General features: G+C 33.9%; 1 protein-coding gene and 3 long non-coding RNA genes across 5 annotated transcripts; 1 reads left to right on the plus strand and 3 right to left on the minus strand.

The window, feature by feature from the left end:
• Positions 1 to 3,695: 3,695 nt before the first annotated feature.
• On the plus strand, positions 3,696 to 6,880 carry LOC137737692 (uncharacterized). Its single transcript, XM_068477237.1, has 6 exons — positions 3,696 to 4,301; positions 4,483 to 4,578; positions 4,892 to 5,069; positions 5,442 to 5,539; positions 6,319 to 6,380; positions 6,539 to 6,880. The coding sequence occupies exons 1-6, from the start codon at positions 3,798 to 3,800 to the stop codon at positions 6,651 to 6,653; spliced, it is 1,053 nt and encodes a 350-aa protein (XP_068333338.1). The 5' UTR covers positions 3,696 to 3,797; the 3' UTR covers positions 6,654 to 6,880.
• A 2,151-nt stretch (positions 6,881 to 9,031) lies between these two features.
• On the minus strand, positions 9,032 to 11,553 carry LOC137738243 (uncharacterized). The gene is made up of 6 exons (XR_011068876.1): positions 11,312 to 11,553; positions 11,021 to 11,177; positions 10,718 to 10,830; positions 10,309 to 10,374; positions 10,150 to 10,214; positions 9,032 to 9,716 (listed from the first exon to the last, which is right to left on the minus strand). It is a non-coding gene; the product is annotated as an uncharacterized lncRNA (long non-coding RNA).
• Positions 11,554 to 11,619: 66 nt separating this feature from the next.
• Positions 11,620 to 12,675, minus strand: LOC137736526 (uncharacterized). The gene is made up of 3 exons (XR_011068759.1): positions 12,383 to 12,675; positions 11,816 to 11,912; positions 11,620 to 11,715 (listed from the first exon to the last, which is right to left on the minus strand). It is a non-coding gene; the product is annotated as an uncharacterized lncRNA (long non-coding RNA).
• Positions 12,676 to 14,555: 1,880 nt separating this feature from the next.
• On the minus strand, positions 14,556 to 15,670 carry LOC137736587 (uncharacterized). Of its 2 annotated transcripts, none has more exons than XR_011068779.1 (4): positions 15,611 to 15,670; positions 15,258 to 15,364; positions 15,040 to 15,152; positions 14,556 to 14,787 (listed from the first exon to the last, which is right to left on the minus strand). It is a non-coding gene; the product is annotated as an uncharacterized lncRNA (long non-coding RNA). The 2 variants fall into 2 exon arrangements; XR_011068778.1 differs by having other exon boundaries at positions 15,027 to 15,152.
• Between the last annotated feature and the right edge of the window lie 3,972 nt (positions 15,671 to 19,642).

The following is a 19,642-nucleotide window of genomic DNA, read 5'->3' on the forward strand; positions in this document are numbered from 1 at the left end:
GCATAACTTCTCAATTTGGTCCTTAAGATTTGAAATCAATATAAGTGATTCCTGAGATTGTCCATTGTCAATCATTTTGGTCTTTCCGTGAATAGTTATGTTAAATAAAGATTAAAATGATAAAACTACTCTCAATTTTGATAAACAATAGGCCAAAATGATTGGACAAAAAATGAGGATATTTTTGTCATCTTATCCTTATTTGATGGATATTTTTCATGGAATGACTAAAATGATTGATGGTGAACAAACTAAATGACCAATTATATCGATTTCAAATCTCAAGGACCAAAACAAGGAGTTATGCAAATCTCATTGACCATTTTGAATAAAAAGCCTATTATCAGTGGGTACATTTAAATTTGTAAAAATCGTTGATTGGTACATTTATTTGCAATTTTGGTACGTTTGACAACGTATTGTTGATATTGGTACATTATTTTTCATTTAGGTACCTTCGAATTCGTACACATTGTTTATTGGTACCTTTATGTTGTTTTCAGTCCTATTTTCTCTTAATATACTAAAAGAAAAACTTATTAGTTACGTTTAATTTCGTGAGATTTAAAAATATTTTAAAACTGTTGAGAAAAAATAATATTATAAATCATAGATAATCATCGCTATATTATAGGGACTATTGTGAAAATAAATTGAATCTAACCATATTTTTTTATACAATTATCTCTAAAGGGAGGGAGGGTAATCAAATGGCTAGATTATAGGAAATTTGTCATCATGCGTGTGTTTTTTTTTTTTTTTTTTTTGGCATGAGATTTTATGGAGGTACATGAAATAATTAATTCTAATACATATAATTATAAAATAAATTTTTTAATCAAATCTCTAAAAGGCGTAGATGTTTAGCCCAAAAAATTCAAAAGTAAGTCGCTGATATCAAAAGATTAAAAAAAAAAAATTTGGTTTGTGCGAAATTATACTACTATCCACAATTTTTATTTTGTGATAGAAGACCAAATTGTCTTCTCATTCTCTTTTTGTTGATAAAAAGAGTTTTGTTAATAAGTAATTTAGATTAGCTTAGTAAGTGGTATTGACTTGAATTGATTTTATTGACCATAATTGAAGAGTTTTGTGCATTTAATCGAAATTTTGAGAGGTTTTAGTTGTGTGTATGAAAAATGTGCATATATTCAATTAAGAGGTATTTTATAGAAGTCCACAAAAATTCGAATGTACTCAAATAGAATTTTAAAGAAATTTATACAAAATCCACATATATTCAATCTAAAGAATTTAGTATATTTGAAGAGAACTGATACAATATTCTAAGAGCATCTCCAATTGACTGTCTAAATGAACTTCTAACAAAATTTAGAGCGGATTAAAAAAAAAAAAAAAAAAAAAACAACAACAACAACAATCATGTTCCCTATCCACCTCCAATGATAAAATCAAGAACTAGAATGATTCCTATAGAATTCAAATTTTCATTACATTGTAGGAGTTTGATTCTTACCGAATTAGAGTCGAGCTCAATTTTTTGGCATAATACGGAAGACCTTTAAATATTTTACATTTAGTTGGGATTCAAAGTTTCCATGGTGGTTATGTCTTTCACTTGATATAGATGCAAAGGTTTTCCTATATATGAATTTAATAAATTTCTTGGGTATATGTTTGGGTTAGGGATGGGCACGGGTTGGGTTGGGTCGGTTTTGGGCCAAAATAGAAACCAAACTGACCTAGTCGGTTGGGCCAAAATTGCAAACCGAAATCGACCAAGTTGGGGCTAAAACCAATCAAGTCGGTTAATCGACAGTGGTGGGTTGGTTTGGGTCAGTTCAGGTTTGTGTGAAGATAAAAATACATAACAAAATTCTCTCCAAAAGCTATAAAACGTAGCACCAATATGAGTGATTGCTCAAAGAAAAACATAAATGAAGGAGCTCAAGGTGAGCACTAAAGCAGCATCTGCTGCGTTCTCCAAATGGTCCCCCTATTCTTCTCCAAATTGACTCTTAAACTAATTAGGTTTTGTTTTCATGTGGTGGAAAGACGGTAACTCGTAAATAACGAACACTTATTAATTATGGTTAAAAAATAAAACAAAATATATGCGGGTCGGTTCGATTAACCGCACCCTAAGAATTTTGAGAACCAATTAAAGTCGGTGCGGTTCGGTTTAATAACCGAAAACTAAAAAACAAAAAAAAAAAAAAAACAAAAAAAACCAAACCAAACCAAACCAAATTGCCAGTGTTGTTCGAGCAGTTCACTCAGTTTTTTTTTTTTAAATGCCCAACCCTAGTTTGGGTGATGGAACTTTTAGATTTCAACATTTAGGCAAAATAAAGAATAAATGAATTACAAAAAGTTATATAGAAGGAATTAGAAAATACATCACATGAGCATTATAGAGGTATATAAGAGAACTTGTAAATGTTTCCTTCCAAGTAGTCATTTGCAATTTGTCTCACATGCCTTTTGCAATGCTCATGTGATGCATTTCTAATCCCTCTAATCTATTTTCTTTGAGAAATTTGAAAAAAAAAATCAAAATTTATACTTTATAGAATTAGCTACTTTTTTAAGTTTATAATAACTATTACCAAATGTTGATATACTTAATGCATCAAATTTATTTATTTTTCTATCCTTTGAAAAAAAAAAAAAGCATCAAATTTCATTCCTTGAAATCCTTAGATGTCCCCTCCTTTTATTTATTTTATTTGAACTATGAGAGTGTAGTCTGGTATTGTTTATCATATCACCAAAAAATGAATCTATAAAGAGTAATGTTAGGGAGATCAAAATTTTTAAACCAAATTGCAAACTAAATGATGTGTCACCAATAAGAAACAAGCATGTTAATCGACATTTAATTAATAATCCAATCATCTATAACCACATTATTTAGTTTGCAAATTTAGTTTAAAAAATTTGATAAGAAAGTTCCAATTCTTTACTCGGTTTTCACTCGACCAAGCTCTTGAAATTATTTACGTAGTATTCTGTTCAACTTTTTATTGGGTTGTGATTTTTCATTCCAAAACTAAAATAAAAAATCAATTACAAGTGATGAATTGTGCACTCCTCAGCCAGTGTTCTAGATTTAAAGAGTAAATTGTAATAATGGTGCCTCAATTTTAATTAAATTAAAACAATAGTCCATCAACTAAAAATTCATTACCATTGATCTCTCAACTCATTAAAATGTGTAGCTATGGTTCTTTTTGTCAACTTTGTCAAAATTTTGTCAAAATGAGTTATGTTGGAATGACAATTGCTACAATTGGATTAAAGTTGAGGACCATTGCTCCAATTGAGTTAAAGTTGAGTAACAATTTCTCCAATTGGATTAAATTGAGAGATCATTGTACAATTTTTCTTATTTGATTTTCCATATTTGCCCATTGATTTAGCCTCACGTTATGGCACGTGACTCATTTTGAAAGAAATTCTAATAGAGCTGACGAAAAAAATTATAGCTGTACGTTTTAGTGAATTGTGGGATTAATGGTACGGAATTTTTAGTTGAATGCTCATTACTCCAATTAGGTTAAAATTATAAATCATTGCTCCAATTGAGTTAAAGTTAAGAGATGATTCCTACAATTTACCTAGATTTAAAACCTTTCTCCCTATTGCAATTTGCAAATTGAAATATTAAAGTTTTGTATAAAAAAAATCACTTTGTAGAACATAAAGGATTGAAAAATCACTTTAACCACTACTACCACGGGAAGAGAGACGATTTTCGAAAGAATAAGGTTGCAGGGTAGATTTAAGCCTGTCTCCGTGCGACAAGCGAATTGAGGTGAAGGGACTTTCTCATGGCTTTTGCTTCTGCGACTTGCTTTTCTTCCCAACTGCAACTGCAACGGCTTCCTCGCGGCCTCGCCGCCAACAGTCCCTTATTCGTATTTCCTTCTCCTTCTTCTTCTAATTGTCGTCGTTTCAGACCTCTCAGTCCGACACTCAGAGCAAGGAGACCCTTTTCCGCCGTTGTATCGGCGGCGGCGGTGAAGAGTAATTCGCATTCGAATTCGAATTCCAGTGGAAACAAAACCAGTAAAGCAGCACCAGCGGAAGAAGAGGAAGCAGAAGAAGCAGTGGAAGAGGTGGAAGAGGATCTACCGTGGATTCAGGAGAAGGCCTTGGACGTGGTAGAGTTCACGGGCGCCGTCACACAGGCGATTCCTGGACCCAGAGTGGGCACCAGCTCTCTCCCTTGGATTCTGGCTCTCCCTCTCGCCTATGCCGGTCTCACTTTCGTCATTGCCCTTGTCAAGACCGTCAAAAAGTTTTCTTCCCCTCGACATAAACGCAAGAAGCTGGTCAATTGTCTTCTTCTTCATCTTCTCCTTATTTTCCTGTCAACTAATTATTGGGGTTTATGAATGATTTTCTAATTGATTGATCTTCTCCTTATTTTCCTGTCAACTATTTATTGGGATTTATGAATGATTTTCTAATTGATTGATTGATTGATTAATTGTCTTGTGACAAACAAAACAGGTGAATAAAAATGCTATGCTATGTAAATCAATAGACGAATTGTTTCAGAATGGTGCAGAAGTCAAACCCGATGTCTTGAACCAACTTGTGCAGAAGGTGACATTTCTACAACTAATACATATGCAATTCAGAGGCAGTGTCATAATTTGCCATCTCGTGATTACACTTTTGTTAACTGCTGAACCAAGCAAGTGCATTTGTTGTCTTATTCTTCAAAATTATTTATTCGTTCAATTTGATTCATGGTTTTTCTGGAGGAGCACTTTCGAGTTTCGAGTTCAGCTGTATATCTCTTCTGACATTGATAAATTTTTTATCCACTGAATGAGTACCGTGTCCTTTTATAAATTTCATTTGTGGTACACTTTGCCATTTTGAGTTTGACAACACACTGCTAATTAATTTCCAGACTGGTTTTGGCATGGAGGAAATTTTGCGAAAGTACATTCGGTATACTTTGAATGAAAAACCATTCAACCCAGATGTGGTTTCCAACTTAATTCAGCTCAGAAAAGCTTCCAAGTTCGATGACTCTCAAGTTGCTGAAATTCTGAATGAAATTTCAAGAAGAATTGTACGAGATAAAGGCAAGCTGGCTCATCAAACAACTGCTTTCATAACCCGTTTGGTCTAATTACATATCGTTGCCTTTTCAATGGGAACATATATAATCTGACGAGGACACATTGTGAAAGTAGATCACTTCCTCCTACCTATGAGATACCAAAGATGGATGCTTTTAGTGCGGTCCAATAACGCTCTTTCAACTAATACAACTCTATTGATGTTGTTGTTGTCCATCTTGTTAGCGTAGTACTGTTTCTTTCATCCATGTGTTTTCAAATTACATTAAATTAATTGGCTGTTTAACCTTTTAACAAAACCATACTATGAAAAGTTGGAAAATTTCCTTCCAAAACTTTGCTATCAGTTGCTGACAACGTGTTTTCGGTTTCCAGGCCCAGTTGTAATGGATGTTTCAGGCTACACTGAAAGAGGTTTCAAGAGAAAATTAGCTGTTCAAGCCCTGTTTGGAAAGGTTTTCTATCTGTCAGAGGTAAGGGACTGAACATTCAAAATGGTAACTTTGACATACTTTTTGTATGTTACAGTTTTTCTCACCCGCCTTTTCTCTTTTCTGTATTGTCACTAGAAATCTTACTCGTATAGAGTCACATGAAAGAAAGATTGTGGTATTCTTCCAGTTATGGTTTCGTCCAGTCAGACATGGTGGAAAACTACCTTTTGATAAGAAAAAAAAATTATTGCAAATATTTGTTTAAGTTTCCAAATAGGGCCTTACCAGTTTTCCTACCTTGGAGAAACTTTTGTATTCAAAGGATATTTATTCCCCACCTATTCCCCTTTTCATGTTTTGGCTGCTTGATGGGCATATTGTGATGAGAGGGCTGTCAAAAAAAAAAAATTTGTGTCCTCAACTGCTCCTTGGAGTGCTTAAACATGTTTGTCAGAAGCGTGAGGGTTATGGCTGAAACATGTGACACCACTCCACTGGTTGAATTAAAACTATGAATTGTGTGCACAGAAATGGGTCATTTCAGTATCATTGCCTCAAGGATTCTGAATTTTTGCTGAAGCATGATGTGAGTTAGTGTTTGTCCTGGAAATTTATACACTAAATTTGTTGCATCAGTATAACTCCAGATTTGTAGAAGAGCATAAATGTTTTATGGGAAATCTGAGGCATTTTATGATGATACATCTTGGTTATTTTGGAAATTCTCCACCTTTAGTTTGGTAGGTTAGTTATTTTCATGGAAAATCAGGGTTTTTGGAGTATAGTATGTTAATAATCTTCATGGGAAATTTTTGCAGCTTCCAGAGTTCTGTTCGAGGGACAGCTCCTTAATTGTCAAAGAAATATTTGGTGTTACAGAGTATGCCTCTATCCCTAATATTCAGCTCTTTGAATTCTTGTAAAAGAATGAGGGAAACCGAAATGTCCATGCCATTGTGATCCGAACAAAACTTTTAAGATTTCTGTTTTCAGCGCTCATGACTAATGTTTTTCCTTCTTATATTCTCTTGTTCCCAGTGAAGATGCAGATAAATTACGGATACATACACTTTCTGAAGCAGGGGACATAGATTCGTTAGAAAAGATGGTTGATGGTTCAGATTCAGATGATTCTGGCCGGGGCTCTCCTTGATTCACATGCACCACATCCATTTTGTTTGGCACGGAAAAGTAAAGTTGTGAAGGAGGAGGGAGGGCTTGTTAGTACCTCAAAGGCGCGCCTTATAGACGTATTCTCAGTTGTTATATGATCATGTGGAAATTTTTTGGTTGCAGTACAGCATGAGTTCAAATTTTGTCAAAGTTTTGTTTAAACTTCACTTTTAAATATGACACTAATTGGATTTATTTACTGAGAAATTACTGATATATATATATATATATATATATATATATATATATATATATATATATATGGAGATGGAGTAATATGAGGTGGTGATGTACAAGTTGCTTGGGCACACATCATCGACCCGCAGTCCAACTTCGTGGAGTTGACTGTAATCTCTACCGTCCATAATGCCTGTAATCTCTACGGTTCGAAGGTATTCGATCTGTGAAAGACCATAAAAAGGCCATGCAATACTGGTGAAGCCGAACGCTAAAGCTTCGACGGTGGATATATCCCTTCCCAGCAATGCGTCAACCAAGTTTGAGGGTCCTTTGTGTTAAATAAACTTCCAATAATGGGTTGAATACCTTCGAACTTTCACTTTCTATTCTTTATGGTTACATTTCAAGTTTCGATTCATGGAGTAGCCTATTCATAATCGTCATCTTATTTTTACCCACCCACATTACTAGGCACAGCTACATTCAAATATTCGTAATTGAAAACTCATAAAAATAGCTTGAAAACTTTGAGTTTTAATGATAAAAACAAAACAAAGGGTAAGGTGAATAGTACCATATTTGACTTTTTAGTGTAAAAATATGATTTTTTGTTAAAATGAACAGTACTGCGAACTTTTCGTTAAAACTCCATTTTCCTAATTTGGACTTTGCCATGCAGTTGTAATTTTGGTAATTAAATGCTTATAGTTTCTTGACAAAAGAAAGAGGGTCTGTAGTTTACTCAAATTTGCACCTTCGGCTGTTTTTATTGTGTTATGGTACGGATTTTCATATTGCTCGTGTATCATCTGTATCTATAGATAAAACTAGCAAGCTTGCCCGCGCGGTGCTGCAGGTTTTGAAACTGTATAAAATATGTAGAAAGAGGCAAAGAGGCAGGTGTTATTCATTTGATCTCACAAAGACTCATATTATTGCAACACATTCCAACTGGACTTTAAAAAAAAACATAAACCTTCACTTCCTATGAACTATCACCAGAATTCTTCTATGAACAATCATCAAGGGAACATCCTTTCTACTTTTTTCATAACTTCCTAACCATGCTCAGAAAGATTACGATTCAACAATCATCAAAGGAACATCCTTCAAATGATACAAATATTTAAGCATGAGCACACACCTCATCTTCAGATTTAGAACTCTTTTTAGATCCAAAGCTGCTAGTGTCTGCCTTCTTAACAGCCACTGATGAGCGTTTCTTTACAACTGAGCAGGCTTTTTGCGCAGTAACCTTTGCAGGGGTTTCCTGTGGACACAAAAGTTGAGGATCACTATCGACCAAAAGGTATCTTTCTCAATCTAACAAAGAATAAATACACAACACAATGTATCCCAAATATATAGATATGAGTGACTCAATCTTCAGGTGAATGTCCCATGCAACAACCCCAACGGAAAAAAAAATTATGGCACCAGGTTGGAAAACCTAAAACTCACATCATCATCTTCCGAATCATCGCTACTCTCATCTAAGCTTTCAGCTGAGACTTCTTTCTTCTTTGTAGTAGCAGTTGGGCCATTCTTAGCAGCTACCTTAGATTTAGAAGCCTTAAACCAAACAGTATCACGCACTTAGAAATAACCACTATTTTCAAAATCACAAATCAAACACAAAAAATTAGCGATAGCATATGTGCATCAGTAGCTTTCTTAGCTTCCGCAATCCTATTTTTATCAAAATGGGCCCATCAAAATAGATAAAATGATTGTGTCGTCAATTTTCCTCAAAATAGATTAATAACATAAGTACATTTCTCCACCATTTAAGTGTGATAGACAGAGAGGCTAACAGAAACTAACAGAACAGAGAAAGACTACCAGAAACTGCAATGTAGCAAGGCCGGACATCAATTTCTCCACCATCATGTATTCAAGAAGTAATTCATGGTAAAAGTATATCAAAGGTAATGATATGATCCTTGTACATATATGTCCTCAAACTATAGAACCACACAAATGAATGTGATATCTAACCTGAAGCCGCTGCTTGGAAGTTTCATTTGCTGCAAAAATTTGTAGAGTTCGCCTCACCACCAAGGAGTTATAAGTGGATTAACTGCAGCATAAGTTGTTGCAAGATGTGGCATTTGGGAAATCAAAGAACGCGCTGTCATTGTAAATCAAAGAACACGCTATCAATTGTAAGGAAAAGAATGCAAAGCACTATCTAATAGAGTAGATAAGTAATGTTGTATAAGCCTAGTCAAGCTATCACAACTAACATTAACCGAGTTAAACAAAGATATATGGACACTGGCTAAGCCAAAACGGCAGATAGTGAGACCAATTTACTTGCCTGTCCTTGTCCGCCGCCATATCCACCCTCTGAGTCATGGAAGCAAAACACAACTTCATGAAAATCTAAAGATACCATTTCATACTCACAAAACAATAAAGATCACTTTTTTGTTGTTGTTCTTAGTGGTTAAAAGAAAACATATAAATGACTAACAATCCGAATCTTTTTTTTTTTCACTGACAGGCCAACTTTATTTTTCAAAAAGAAAAAAAAGGAAAAAAACTCAATGGTCATTGTTTGTTATAAGGAAAAGAGAAAAAGTGGTGTAGTCGTCATCTTTGTTAATCTTTGAGATTCTCTTGACCATGTTGGGGGGAGGATTTTGTAGTCGTCATCTTTGTTAATCGCATCTTCTTCTAAATTGTCTTTAGAAGGATTAACTTTAATACAATTCTGCAAAACTACAAATGGATGGACACAGCCTGATCCCTTTTCTTCCACCGTGCTTTTAAGATAACAGAGAAAAGCCTCTGAAAACTGAAGTCCATAGGGCCCACTTTGTAAGTCAGCTTTGCAGGGGCATTTCAGTGCCTTGTGAGCCTTGGCAAGAAACTCATTTCCATCAGTATTTCATCATTATAGAAAGGCAGAAGCTTGATGCAGGCCCATAAATCAAAAGAAAGCAGAAATCTTTCATTGCACAGAAAAAAATGCTAAAAAACAATGTGAGTCACAAAATATATGAAACCTAGATCAAACTTCTTGATAAAACCTAAGAATAACTCCACAAATTTCTGAGTTGTAAAAAAAATTCAGAATCCCAAATCAAATTTCTTGATAAACTTTAAAAACCCCAATTCAGATGAGGAAAACACATGAGGGACTAATTTTAGCCATATTAGTTGTTTGCATTAGGTTTTGAGAAACTCAAGTAAGGAACAGAAAATGAAATCAGATAAGTAATGTTATATTCAAAAGATGAACACTAAACGTATGATAAAGATGACAATGAAATTGAATTACGGGTTCCTACCGTGCCCTTTGTGAAGTGTCCTTAGTTGAGCAAAATATTCAGATATTCTCCTGATAGGCTTCCACCTAAAAAGGTAAAAGCAGAACATAAAAAATCATGCAAGCGTCCCTGTAGAACCTTTCCAACTGATGAAAAATAAGGGAAAAGATCAAGACTGACCTGCTCAGCCAAAAACTCGATTTCAACAAAATCTATTAATTGCACATCTTTGTTCTTCTCAGCAACCTGTTAGTCGTAAATTCAAGGATGAACATAGTATAGTAAGACTGTTAATTCACAACACAAACCAATCGATGGTACAAAATATACTCACCTAAGCCTAATCATCTTATATTAAAAAGACATTATACAATAACAATGAATGTTTTATAGTGTGCAAGTGAAGCAGCTTTCATTTGCTAATTTCTCAAGTGATAATGCAAGCTCGATTGCTGGATAAAAAAAATAGGGACCAAGAAGACATCAAATCCAATGCAGACAGCAGATAAAATTGAACCCAAAAGGCAAAAGCCTTCTCTAACAAATAGATACATATAAAGAGTCATTTGGGATATAGATATTGGTGGACCTGGAAGAATAGAGACGCACTGAGTAGGAGAGAGCAAAGAGAGAGTGGAATTTTGGAGGAATACTGGACGACGACAAACTGCGCAGCCATAACTGTTGGTGGTGGTGATTCCGCTGCGAAAGACAGTTCGAAAAAAAGTAATCAATAAATCTTACAGAACTGTAATAATTCAGTCATGAGCTTCAAATCATTGACATTTCAATTATAAGGATTCATAATTTAAAATTTAAGATAGTATTAACGGTTTACAAAATTAGAAAGGTACAAAGCCATTAACAGTTATGTAACTCAGACTCTTCATACCTAGACTTTGCTCACTACAATCTCTATTTTAATCTTAGCGGCAAAGTTCTCTTCATATCTCATTACTTCACTCTTCTTTCTTCTTCGTTACCAAAATGATTTTCTTCATGTACTATCTGATCTATTCAGCTATTCTCCTCAGACAACAAATTGATAGCTGGGAAGAAAGAAGAAAACATGCATCAATAAAATTTCGAATTTTTATCCACCTCTAATTTATAATTAATCTAAGTAAATACACAGCAACCACAACAATAAGAACTTTCAAATAGGAAAGTATCTATTAACTACCATGCAGAGGATCTTCCTAGATCCAACTTCCCACAGCCCTATGTCCCCCATATTGGTACCAACTGAAGCATATACAGAGAACAATCAACAGTCAATTATGAGCAGCAAGCATCTAGGGAAAAACTGTAGAGCCGAAGGTATACAAATAAATATAAGGAGCTACTTAAAAAATACAACCCAAGAAGTAGAGTATGCTGTGAAGGATGAAAATGCATGCTCATGGGAATTGAGCCCTGATTCAAAGTCCGTGTAACATTCTTCGGCAAGTCATCAAGTGCATTCAAAGCTTGCCCTGGACATGTTACTGGCCACATGTTAACAGGGAGATTAATCCTAATTCCTGATTTCCTGGTACTCCTGTACAAACTGATTATGGCCTGATTTTTTTAAAATCATTCCATAAGCTGCAACCACAACAATAAGAACTTTCATGAGCTGAATCTAAGCTTGCAAAAAGCATTCCATGAGCTGCAAAACACAAATGCAACTGACTACTATGCATACCTTTGAATTTTTCAGATGCTTCTTCAGATATAGTTCATTGGAATCCAGTGTAGGTGGTGGTGCTAAAAGCATACATGTTCTTTGCTTCTTCCAATTTCTATATAAACACAAATTAACAGATTAATCTCCCAATTACAATACGTAGCATGAAATAACAAAAACAGCTAATATAATCTGGTGCGTCAAATGCTTTGCCCTCCCTCATTTTATACATCGTGGGAAAATATCAAACCCAAACAGAAGTCCTCTGAAACTCCGATTTCAATATAATCAAACACAAACAAAATACCAACTCAACTCTGATTATAAAAAAACTAAACTAAACTATAAATATAAACTTTCAATAGAATAACACCAGAATTTTAAATTACTTACCTTGAGAACAGAGGGTTTTGCAACCTACAAACAAACGTCCAAAATTTGAAAAACCTACGAACCCAAAATCACAAAAACACCAAAACTAAAACACGGAATCACATTTTCTCATCTACCGAGCAAAAAATTACGAATCCAAAACTAAAATATAAAAAAAAATCCCAAAAACTTAGTGCTGCATGAAGTCCGTACCTTGGATTTTGAGGAAAGGAATATGGGTTTCGACGGATCGGCAACGTTTAAGAGCGAGAGAGACTGAACGCTTGAGAGTGAGAGAGGCGAGTTTGAGAACGGCGGAAGCAGAAATTTGAGAAAGAGAGAGAGGGAACGGATGGAAAAACCATGAAGATGCACTGGAAGTGGAAGGTCCAGCGATATGATGAACGGACGCAGGACTGGAGTGTTCCAGAGGCATCCACAAAGCGGAATCGAAATCGTCAATCGTGTTGCAGAGCATAGTTTTTCCTTTTTGGATTTCGTTTCTGAGGGAGTCGAGAGACTTCTATCGGCAATCCAGGGTCAAAACTGTCATTTTACTGTGTAATTGACAAAAAAAGTAAGACTTAAAGAACAACTGAAGGGCAAAATTGGAACAACACTGGCGAAGAAACAGTGAAAAGGACACAAAGGGAATTAAATAGAAAGTTAGGCGTTTAGTATATATGTAATATAATTTACTGTGTAATTGACAAAAAAAGTAAGACTTAAAGAACAACTGAAGGGCAAAATTGGAACAACACTGGCGAAGAAACAGTGAAAAGGACACAAAGGGAATTAAATAGAAAGTTAGGCGTTTAGTATATACTAGAAAGTGTGACCCGCGCGTTGCTGCGAGATTGAAAATTTTATGACAAATTATGATTAAAACATACAAAAGATAATGCATCCAATGATTGTGGACCTAATAATCATGTAAATGTCATCAAACCAAAGTAAACTTTCATTTAACTAAGTTCTTGGCACTTCAGTTAAATCTCAAGTTTTAAAAAGTAGTTCAATTTGACTAAAATTATACAGAGTGAGGGAAAAAGACAACAAATAGTTGCGGAAAGGTGTACATTGACACTAATCCTGCAAGTCAAATATGAAAAATGTTAAGAATGTAGAAGCTTAAATTATCCCTAGCATCAGTAGATTAACAGTGAAGAAACAAAATTCATTTATTTATATTGAATTGTCGCTTGACAATTCAGCATGGGAAAAAATGCAAGAAAAAAATATTGTTAAATATCATGTGAATAAGTGAATAACAGTGAACATTACATATAGCATAACATGAATATGCATGTGCATAGTAAATACTACGCAATAACATTCATAGGCAAACACTAACTATCAATTAACCATTTTAATTAACACTTTAAGAAAGTTGTTTTAAGTATAAAAAGATCTAATACAAAGAATAGAACACTGAATATTATAAAAAATAAATCCATATAATATACAGACACAATGATTACACAATGATTATGAAAATATATATCATTTGACAATACAAAATCAAGCAATGTCTAAAGATGACAAAAAGATCCCAAACAGTGTTTTTGACCCAAAAAATAAAGATCCTAGATAGTGTTTATTACAGAAAGCAAAATCGTTAGATCATATGCATTGAAACAATTAACAAATTTTCAATGAGCAATACCAAGTGTTTATTACTTAAGATCATTAAGTAATGATTGCTCACCTTTTCATCAACCAGTATACGTGCAGACCTGTATATTTATCAGTTGTCATCAGAACAGGCAGACTTTAATTTTTACTGCCTTTTTATACGGTTATCAGTTCTGATCCAAGTAAACTAAAAAAAACCAATTATAATTAAAGATTTATTAGTTATAGGCTAAATCAAATAATGATTGTATCTCAAGAAGTGAAAGATAATTAGTTGTGCCTAGTTTTATGTCAACACTTCATATTACATCCAATTTAACTATTACAACAATATAGTGACACACTTAACATAAAATTCTGCCAACCATATAACAATAGTAAATCAAGTAAGTAATTTGCAAAAATTAGAAATGTATCATAAAAAGTAAATATCTTATGTCATACGTGTTAAAATGATTAACAAATTCTTAGTCAGTCGTATCTTATTAAGACTCGTGGCTGAGAAAATAAGAAGGGAGAAAGAGAGAAATGAAACATTACCATCTAGTCTCTTTAATTGTGCAAAACTTAAAATTCACATAGTCAACGACCATACTTGAAACCAATGAATAAAAAATTAATAAAACTTCATCAGAGATTCAGAGTAATAGTTAAAAATTTGGAAGACCCAAATAAAAATCATTTAGCTATAAACAGTATGCAAAAACGTGAAGAAAAAAAATAGAGATGCACTAAGACTATAATTCATGACTGTTATCCAAAATCTCCAAAGTAAACATACAATCAAATAGATTCCTCTCTATTTTTCATCTCTCTCCCTGTTATTTAGTATTGTGATAAGGTTAAGATAAGCAATTATTTTTTCAAAATTTAATAATAATAAACATCACAGTATAAGTTTAACATGAGAGAAAGAGTCAATCTCTACCTTTGATATGTTGATCCTACCATTCCCCTACATACTTGATCCTTTTTAAGTCCACCTATTGGCAAAATAATAAAGACAAAACTTGTAACACTATTTAAACAAAAAGAGATTTCTCAATCAGAAAAAGCTTCAATTTCAATTAATTTATTCTGTTATCGCAATATTGGAACTTGCATTTGGTTCAAAAAAGTAATGTAAATTGATCAAGCAAAAGAAACTACAAATAGAATCTATACCAATTGGTTTAAAAGCATTAATCAGTATGACAATGAAAATTTCATACTGAAATCTCACCTTGTGACATTACCTTATATGTGTTCATTTCCTATTTTTCATCAGACGCATTCTCATTCTCTAGTTTTGAGTTTAATTTTTCTTTCGACTCCCTATGTAGATGGGCTCAACCTCCTTTTGTTTTTCCTAGAATTTTTTCATTGAAATACAAACCTGTGTAAGTGTTTGAAAACCTGTATTGGTTATGGATATTAACAAACTGATAGAGAACTTGTTACATAATATGCATACCTGCAGCATTAGAACAGATGAAAAATGGTGGGTATCATCAATAGTACTTGTCATCAACATCAACTTATCATCCAAAGCGGCATTTAATTTCTTTTATTGTTCATCATCTATGATATATATGAATAATAGATCTCAAAAGAATGAAAACATAAAAAAAACAAACAAACAAAATATGGTCGACATTGCTTTATAATTTCGTATCAATATGGCATGATAACTTGGTTGATTCATTTGTGAACTAAATTAAAAACAAACTTAAACGATAATTTAGTGATGAGAGGTTGATTATTCAATGATAAACTACATATGCACGCCGTTGTCTACTTAAGGTGAGCAATTTGAAGATTCTATACCTCACGCATCTGGAATCGTACATACAAAAGCGGCAAAAACGATGGCCACTGCTTCCTGAAAATAAAAAAACCAAATCATATACCCACACTAAAAATCCATATACAACACAACCTCAAAATTAATTATCACCAATTTTTTTTTTACAGAAAATAGATCCGCAAACTAAACACGACCCAAAAAAATTTTAAATTTTGTTCAACAAAAGATATAAGAGGAGGAACATAAATTATATACCTTAATCAGAAGGGGCCTGCAAACTTCTATACAAAAACCATAAAATTCGAACGGCAACGTTTCCTGAAATAAAAAACAACCAAATCATACACCCACACTAAAAATCCAAACTCATAAACCATGAACACTTCTCCCTGGAAATAAAAAACAACCAAATCACAACCCATACTAAAAACCCAAACAGACAAAGGAAACCCCAATAATTAATCATCCCACCAAAAACGAAACAGGACCAAAAAAAAATTAAAAATTCTGTTGGAAAAAGATTTAAGAACAAAAATATAAATTATATACCTCACCCAGAAAGGGCTTGCAAGCTTGTACAATAAAACCTTAAAATTCAAAGACCAATGTTTCTTGCAACAAAAAACGAAATCAGATCAAACATCCACACACAAAGTACGAAAAAAACTAAGAAAACGCTCAGCACAAAACGGCAAGACTTGAATTTTACACTAATCAATTAAAAAAAAATTTCTTGCTAACCAAACAGAAAATAAGATGCGGATGAAGCAACACACCTAAAACGGCGCGATTGGTTTCTGGAAAACAGCCAAAAAAATCCAAAATGCCTTTCTAGACGACGGAATCAAAATCGAAACGGAGAGACAGACGAAGAGATGGAGAGAGAGCAAATGAAAAGAAAAAGAGACGGAACAAAATGGAAGACATTTCACCACCAAATTTCAACAAAGAAGTAACAAAGCACAAAAAAAAAAAAAAAAAATCAAATATTTGGCTTTTGGGTAGTTGAGAAGAAGTGAGATTTAATCACCTATCAAAGGCTAAATTGGGAGCACGATGGCGTGGCGAAGAGATTGAACAGATGAGGAAGCAAAGATCGAACAGATCTCACGAAGCGAAATCGAAATCGCTAATCGGTTGCAGAGCACAGTTTTTTCTTTTTTGGATTTCTGCGATTTCTGAGGAAGAAGTCGAGAGACTTCTATTGGACATCAGGTTAAAATACACCAGAAGAGTCCGGAAGAGTAAAAACAAAAAGAAGGGAGCACGATGACCAACACGTGTGAAGCATGGCACAAATGCAATTAAACAAATCAAGCAGGGGCAAAAAGGGAAGCACACTGCCCTAAAACAGTGCCACCCGAGTTTGGAATCTGACAGCAAAGCAAAAGGGGCAAAGTTGAAATAAAAGAAGAATGGGCGAGGACAAAATCGGAAATCCACTGGTCATCCACAGTGACCAACCCTTACGGGTTTTAGTATATATGATATAATTTGAGTAATTGTTCTTAAATTGTGGTCCAATTGGAGCTTTGATTTATTTTTTTGAATTTGTTATAATATAGATCAATGATTATTTGGGCTAACTCTGTTAGATTCTCCATTCTAAATAAAAGGGTTTAAAGGGCAAAAAACGGGTGAAAGTTCCGACAGAGTTAGCAAAAGAGCTATTGCTCCACTTTATAACAAGTTCAGATTTTGCTGATCTAAAGATTTTGACATTGTGGAGTCTTAGTATAAATAATCCAAATGCACGCAATATCTTAATTTTCAGTGTTTTCATCAAGGCATTAAGTCGAGCTTTTAGTGGGCATGTCATTATCTTTCTAGTTATAATAACTGTTGGAAATATTGGCGATTCGGATGTTACTTCTCTTACAACAAATCCTACAAAATTAATATTAAGATATCACAATTTTATTAAATAAAATAACCAAATAAGATAAAATACTTATCTTTTGTAGTTATAGAACGTTCTTCGTCAATCCTTGAGTAGACAAGATTTTAGGTTAAGACGTGTAGTCACTGTCCTTAAGAGTAGATTTCGCCCATCTAAGACAATGTCTTGGTGTAGCAGATTATGGCGCCTACTCTCCAAAATACAACCTATGATCTTTGTAAGTGTACACTCGCAATACTTAGATCGAGTAAACAACTCGATTCTTTCTTTTAACAAATAAAAGGTGGAAATTATAATATCATTTGAGATAATATGAGAGATTAGGAGAGGAGAAGATGGTGGGACTGTTTTTAACTAGGTGGGGTTTGTCCGTTGAAGGAAAGAGATGATTACTCCACAAAAAAAAAAATCACCTTTGCCTCAAAGAGAGGATGATATTATATATAGGACAAATAGGCTATACACGAAGGCCATTTAACAAGGTCTAGAACGTTCGACATTATAGCCACAACGATTATAAATTAGTTAATGCTTCAATTTTTAGTTTTACTAATAAAAAACTGAAATAAAGACCTTAAAACAAATTGAATAATATTAAAGTTACTAATGAAGAGTTGTATTTTGAAATACCTAATTAAAAATTTCAACAATCCCTCACATATTACAAAATACAAATTGAATCACCAAAAGGAATTTGAGAAACCCAAGTTTAAAGAGGACAAGGAAGTACCAAAGGAAAGTGAGAATCCAACGCATCATTACTGATATCTTTTGGACTATGAACCATCCTTAGGACGAGCTAGCCGTAACTCACAGAAATTTGGTGAAAATTAACCTTTCTATGAATCAATATTTCTTTGTGTGAATCATAGGACTAACCATCCACATTGAATCCTCGGAATTGAGCATATTCTAGCGGGTTGGCGCAAATAGGCCATGCGCCCACTTGGATATTCATGAGTGCTCTAGAGAACCTGCCTAAGCTCTCATAGGAAGCGGTCCCACTCCCACACTCAAATAGGTGAATCCATCAAATGTGCACTGTAGTCAAGCACGCCACCTATATATAGGTTATGGTATTCATTAAGAACATAAGTTCAACCTCACAAGCTACAGTAGTTGCACTATCTACACCACATGGATATGCTCTCAATAGAGTTATTGATATAAATTGATAATGCATGCCCAATCAACAAGTGACTTGTTCTTACCTATATGAACCTACTTCTTGGGATCTCCATTCACATTGGTTGGGTTACCATCACTCTTGATTGATGTTATAGGCATACGTCTCATCCCCCTCGATGTAATAATCATCACTAACATTTAGCTTAATGGATTTGTAAGAGGATTAGCTAGATCCATTTATGACCTCAAACATATTATGTCAAATGCATATATGCAAAATAAATTTATATTTAGCTCAAACTCTTGTAGCTAGGCTATCGCCACACATACACAGATAAATTTATAGTCTCTTCCACAATTAGTGGGATACCTCAAACCAAACACATTGTTGTCTTCCACAATAGTGGGATATCTCTCAACCAAACACAGGGTCACGTCCATATAAAATGGGATATAACAAAAAGGTTGTTAAGCCTCACTAAATATCTTTTTCCAAACGAGTGTCAACTCATGTTCCAATCCAAGATGAACCTGCATATCTATTTAAGATGTCTCTCCCAAGCATGACTTCTCAACATAATATGGGATTTGCACGTATAACATTACCATAAGCTGTTTAAAAAAAAATTACCACTCATTTCTAATTGATATAAACTATATAGTACATCAAAATATTTAGCATTCAGAATATTCCTTTGGAATGGTCGATGGAACTTTTCGGTACACCTGCCCAAATAAAAAACTTAGCATACTCCCACATTTTCAAGTATGTCAAAGTTTATCCAGCATGCCGGGCTCTCCTCCAACCCCAACAATTTTCATTGATGTCCTTAATTTCTCTTGAACAAACTCATTAGTGATTACATCTAAAAGACGTATAGTAAAGCTCATTTATAATACTCATAATCACACCGTACAAAGCATCTAATTTAATTCCTCCAATCAAAATTGAAATGGAGAGACCCTCACAATTTAAAATGCTATAAAATTTACATGTCTATATTGTTTCTTAATTAAATTGTAT

This window comes from Pyrus communis, chromosome 6 (genome assembly GCF_963583255.1).
Source record: "Pyrus communis chromosome 6, drPyrComm1.1, whole genome shotgun sequence".
Classification (NCBI taxonomy): domain Eukaryota; kingdom Viridiplantae; phylum Streptophyta; class Magnoliopsida; order Rosales; family Rosaceae; genus Pyrus; species Pyrus communis.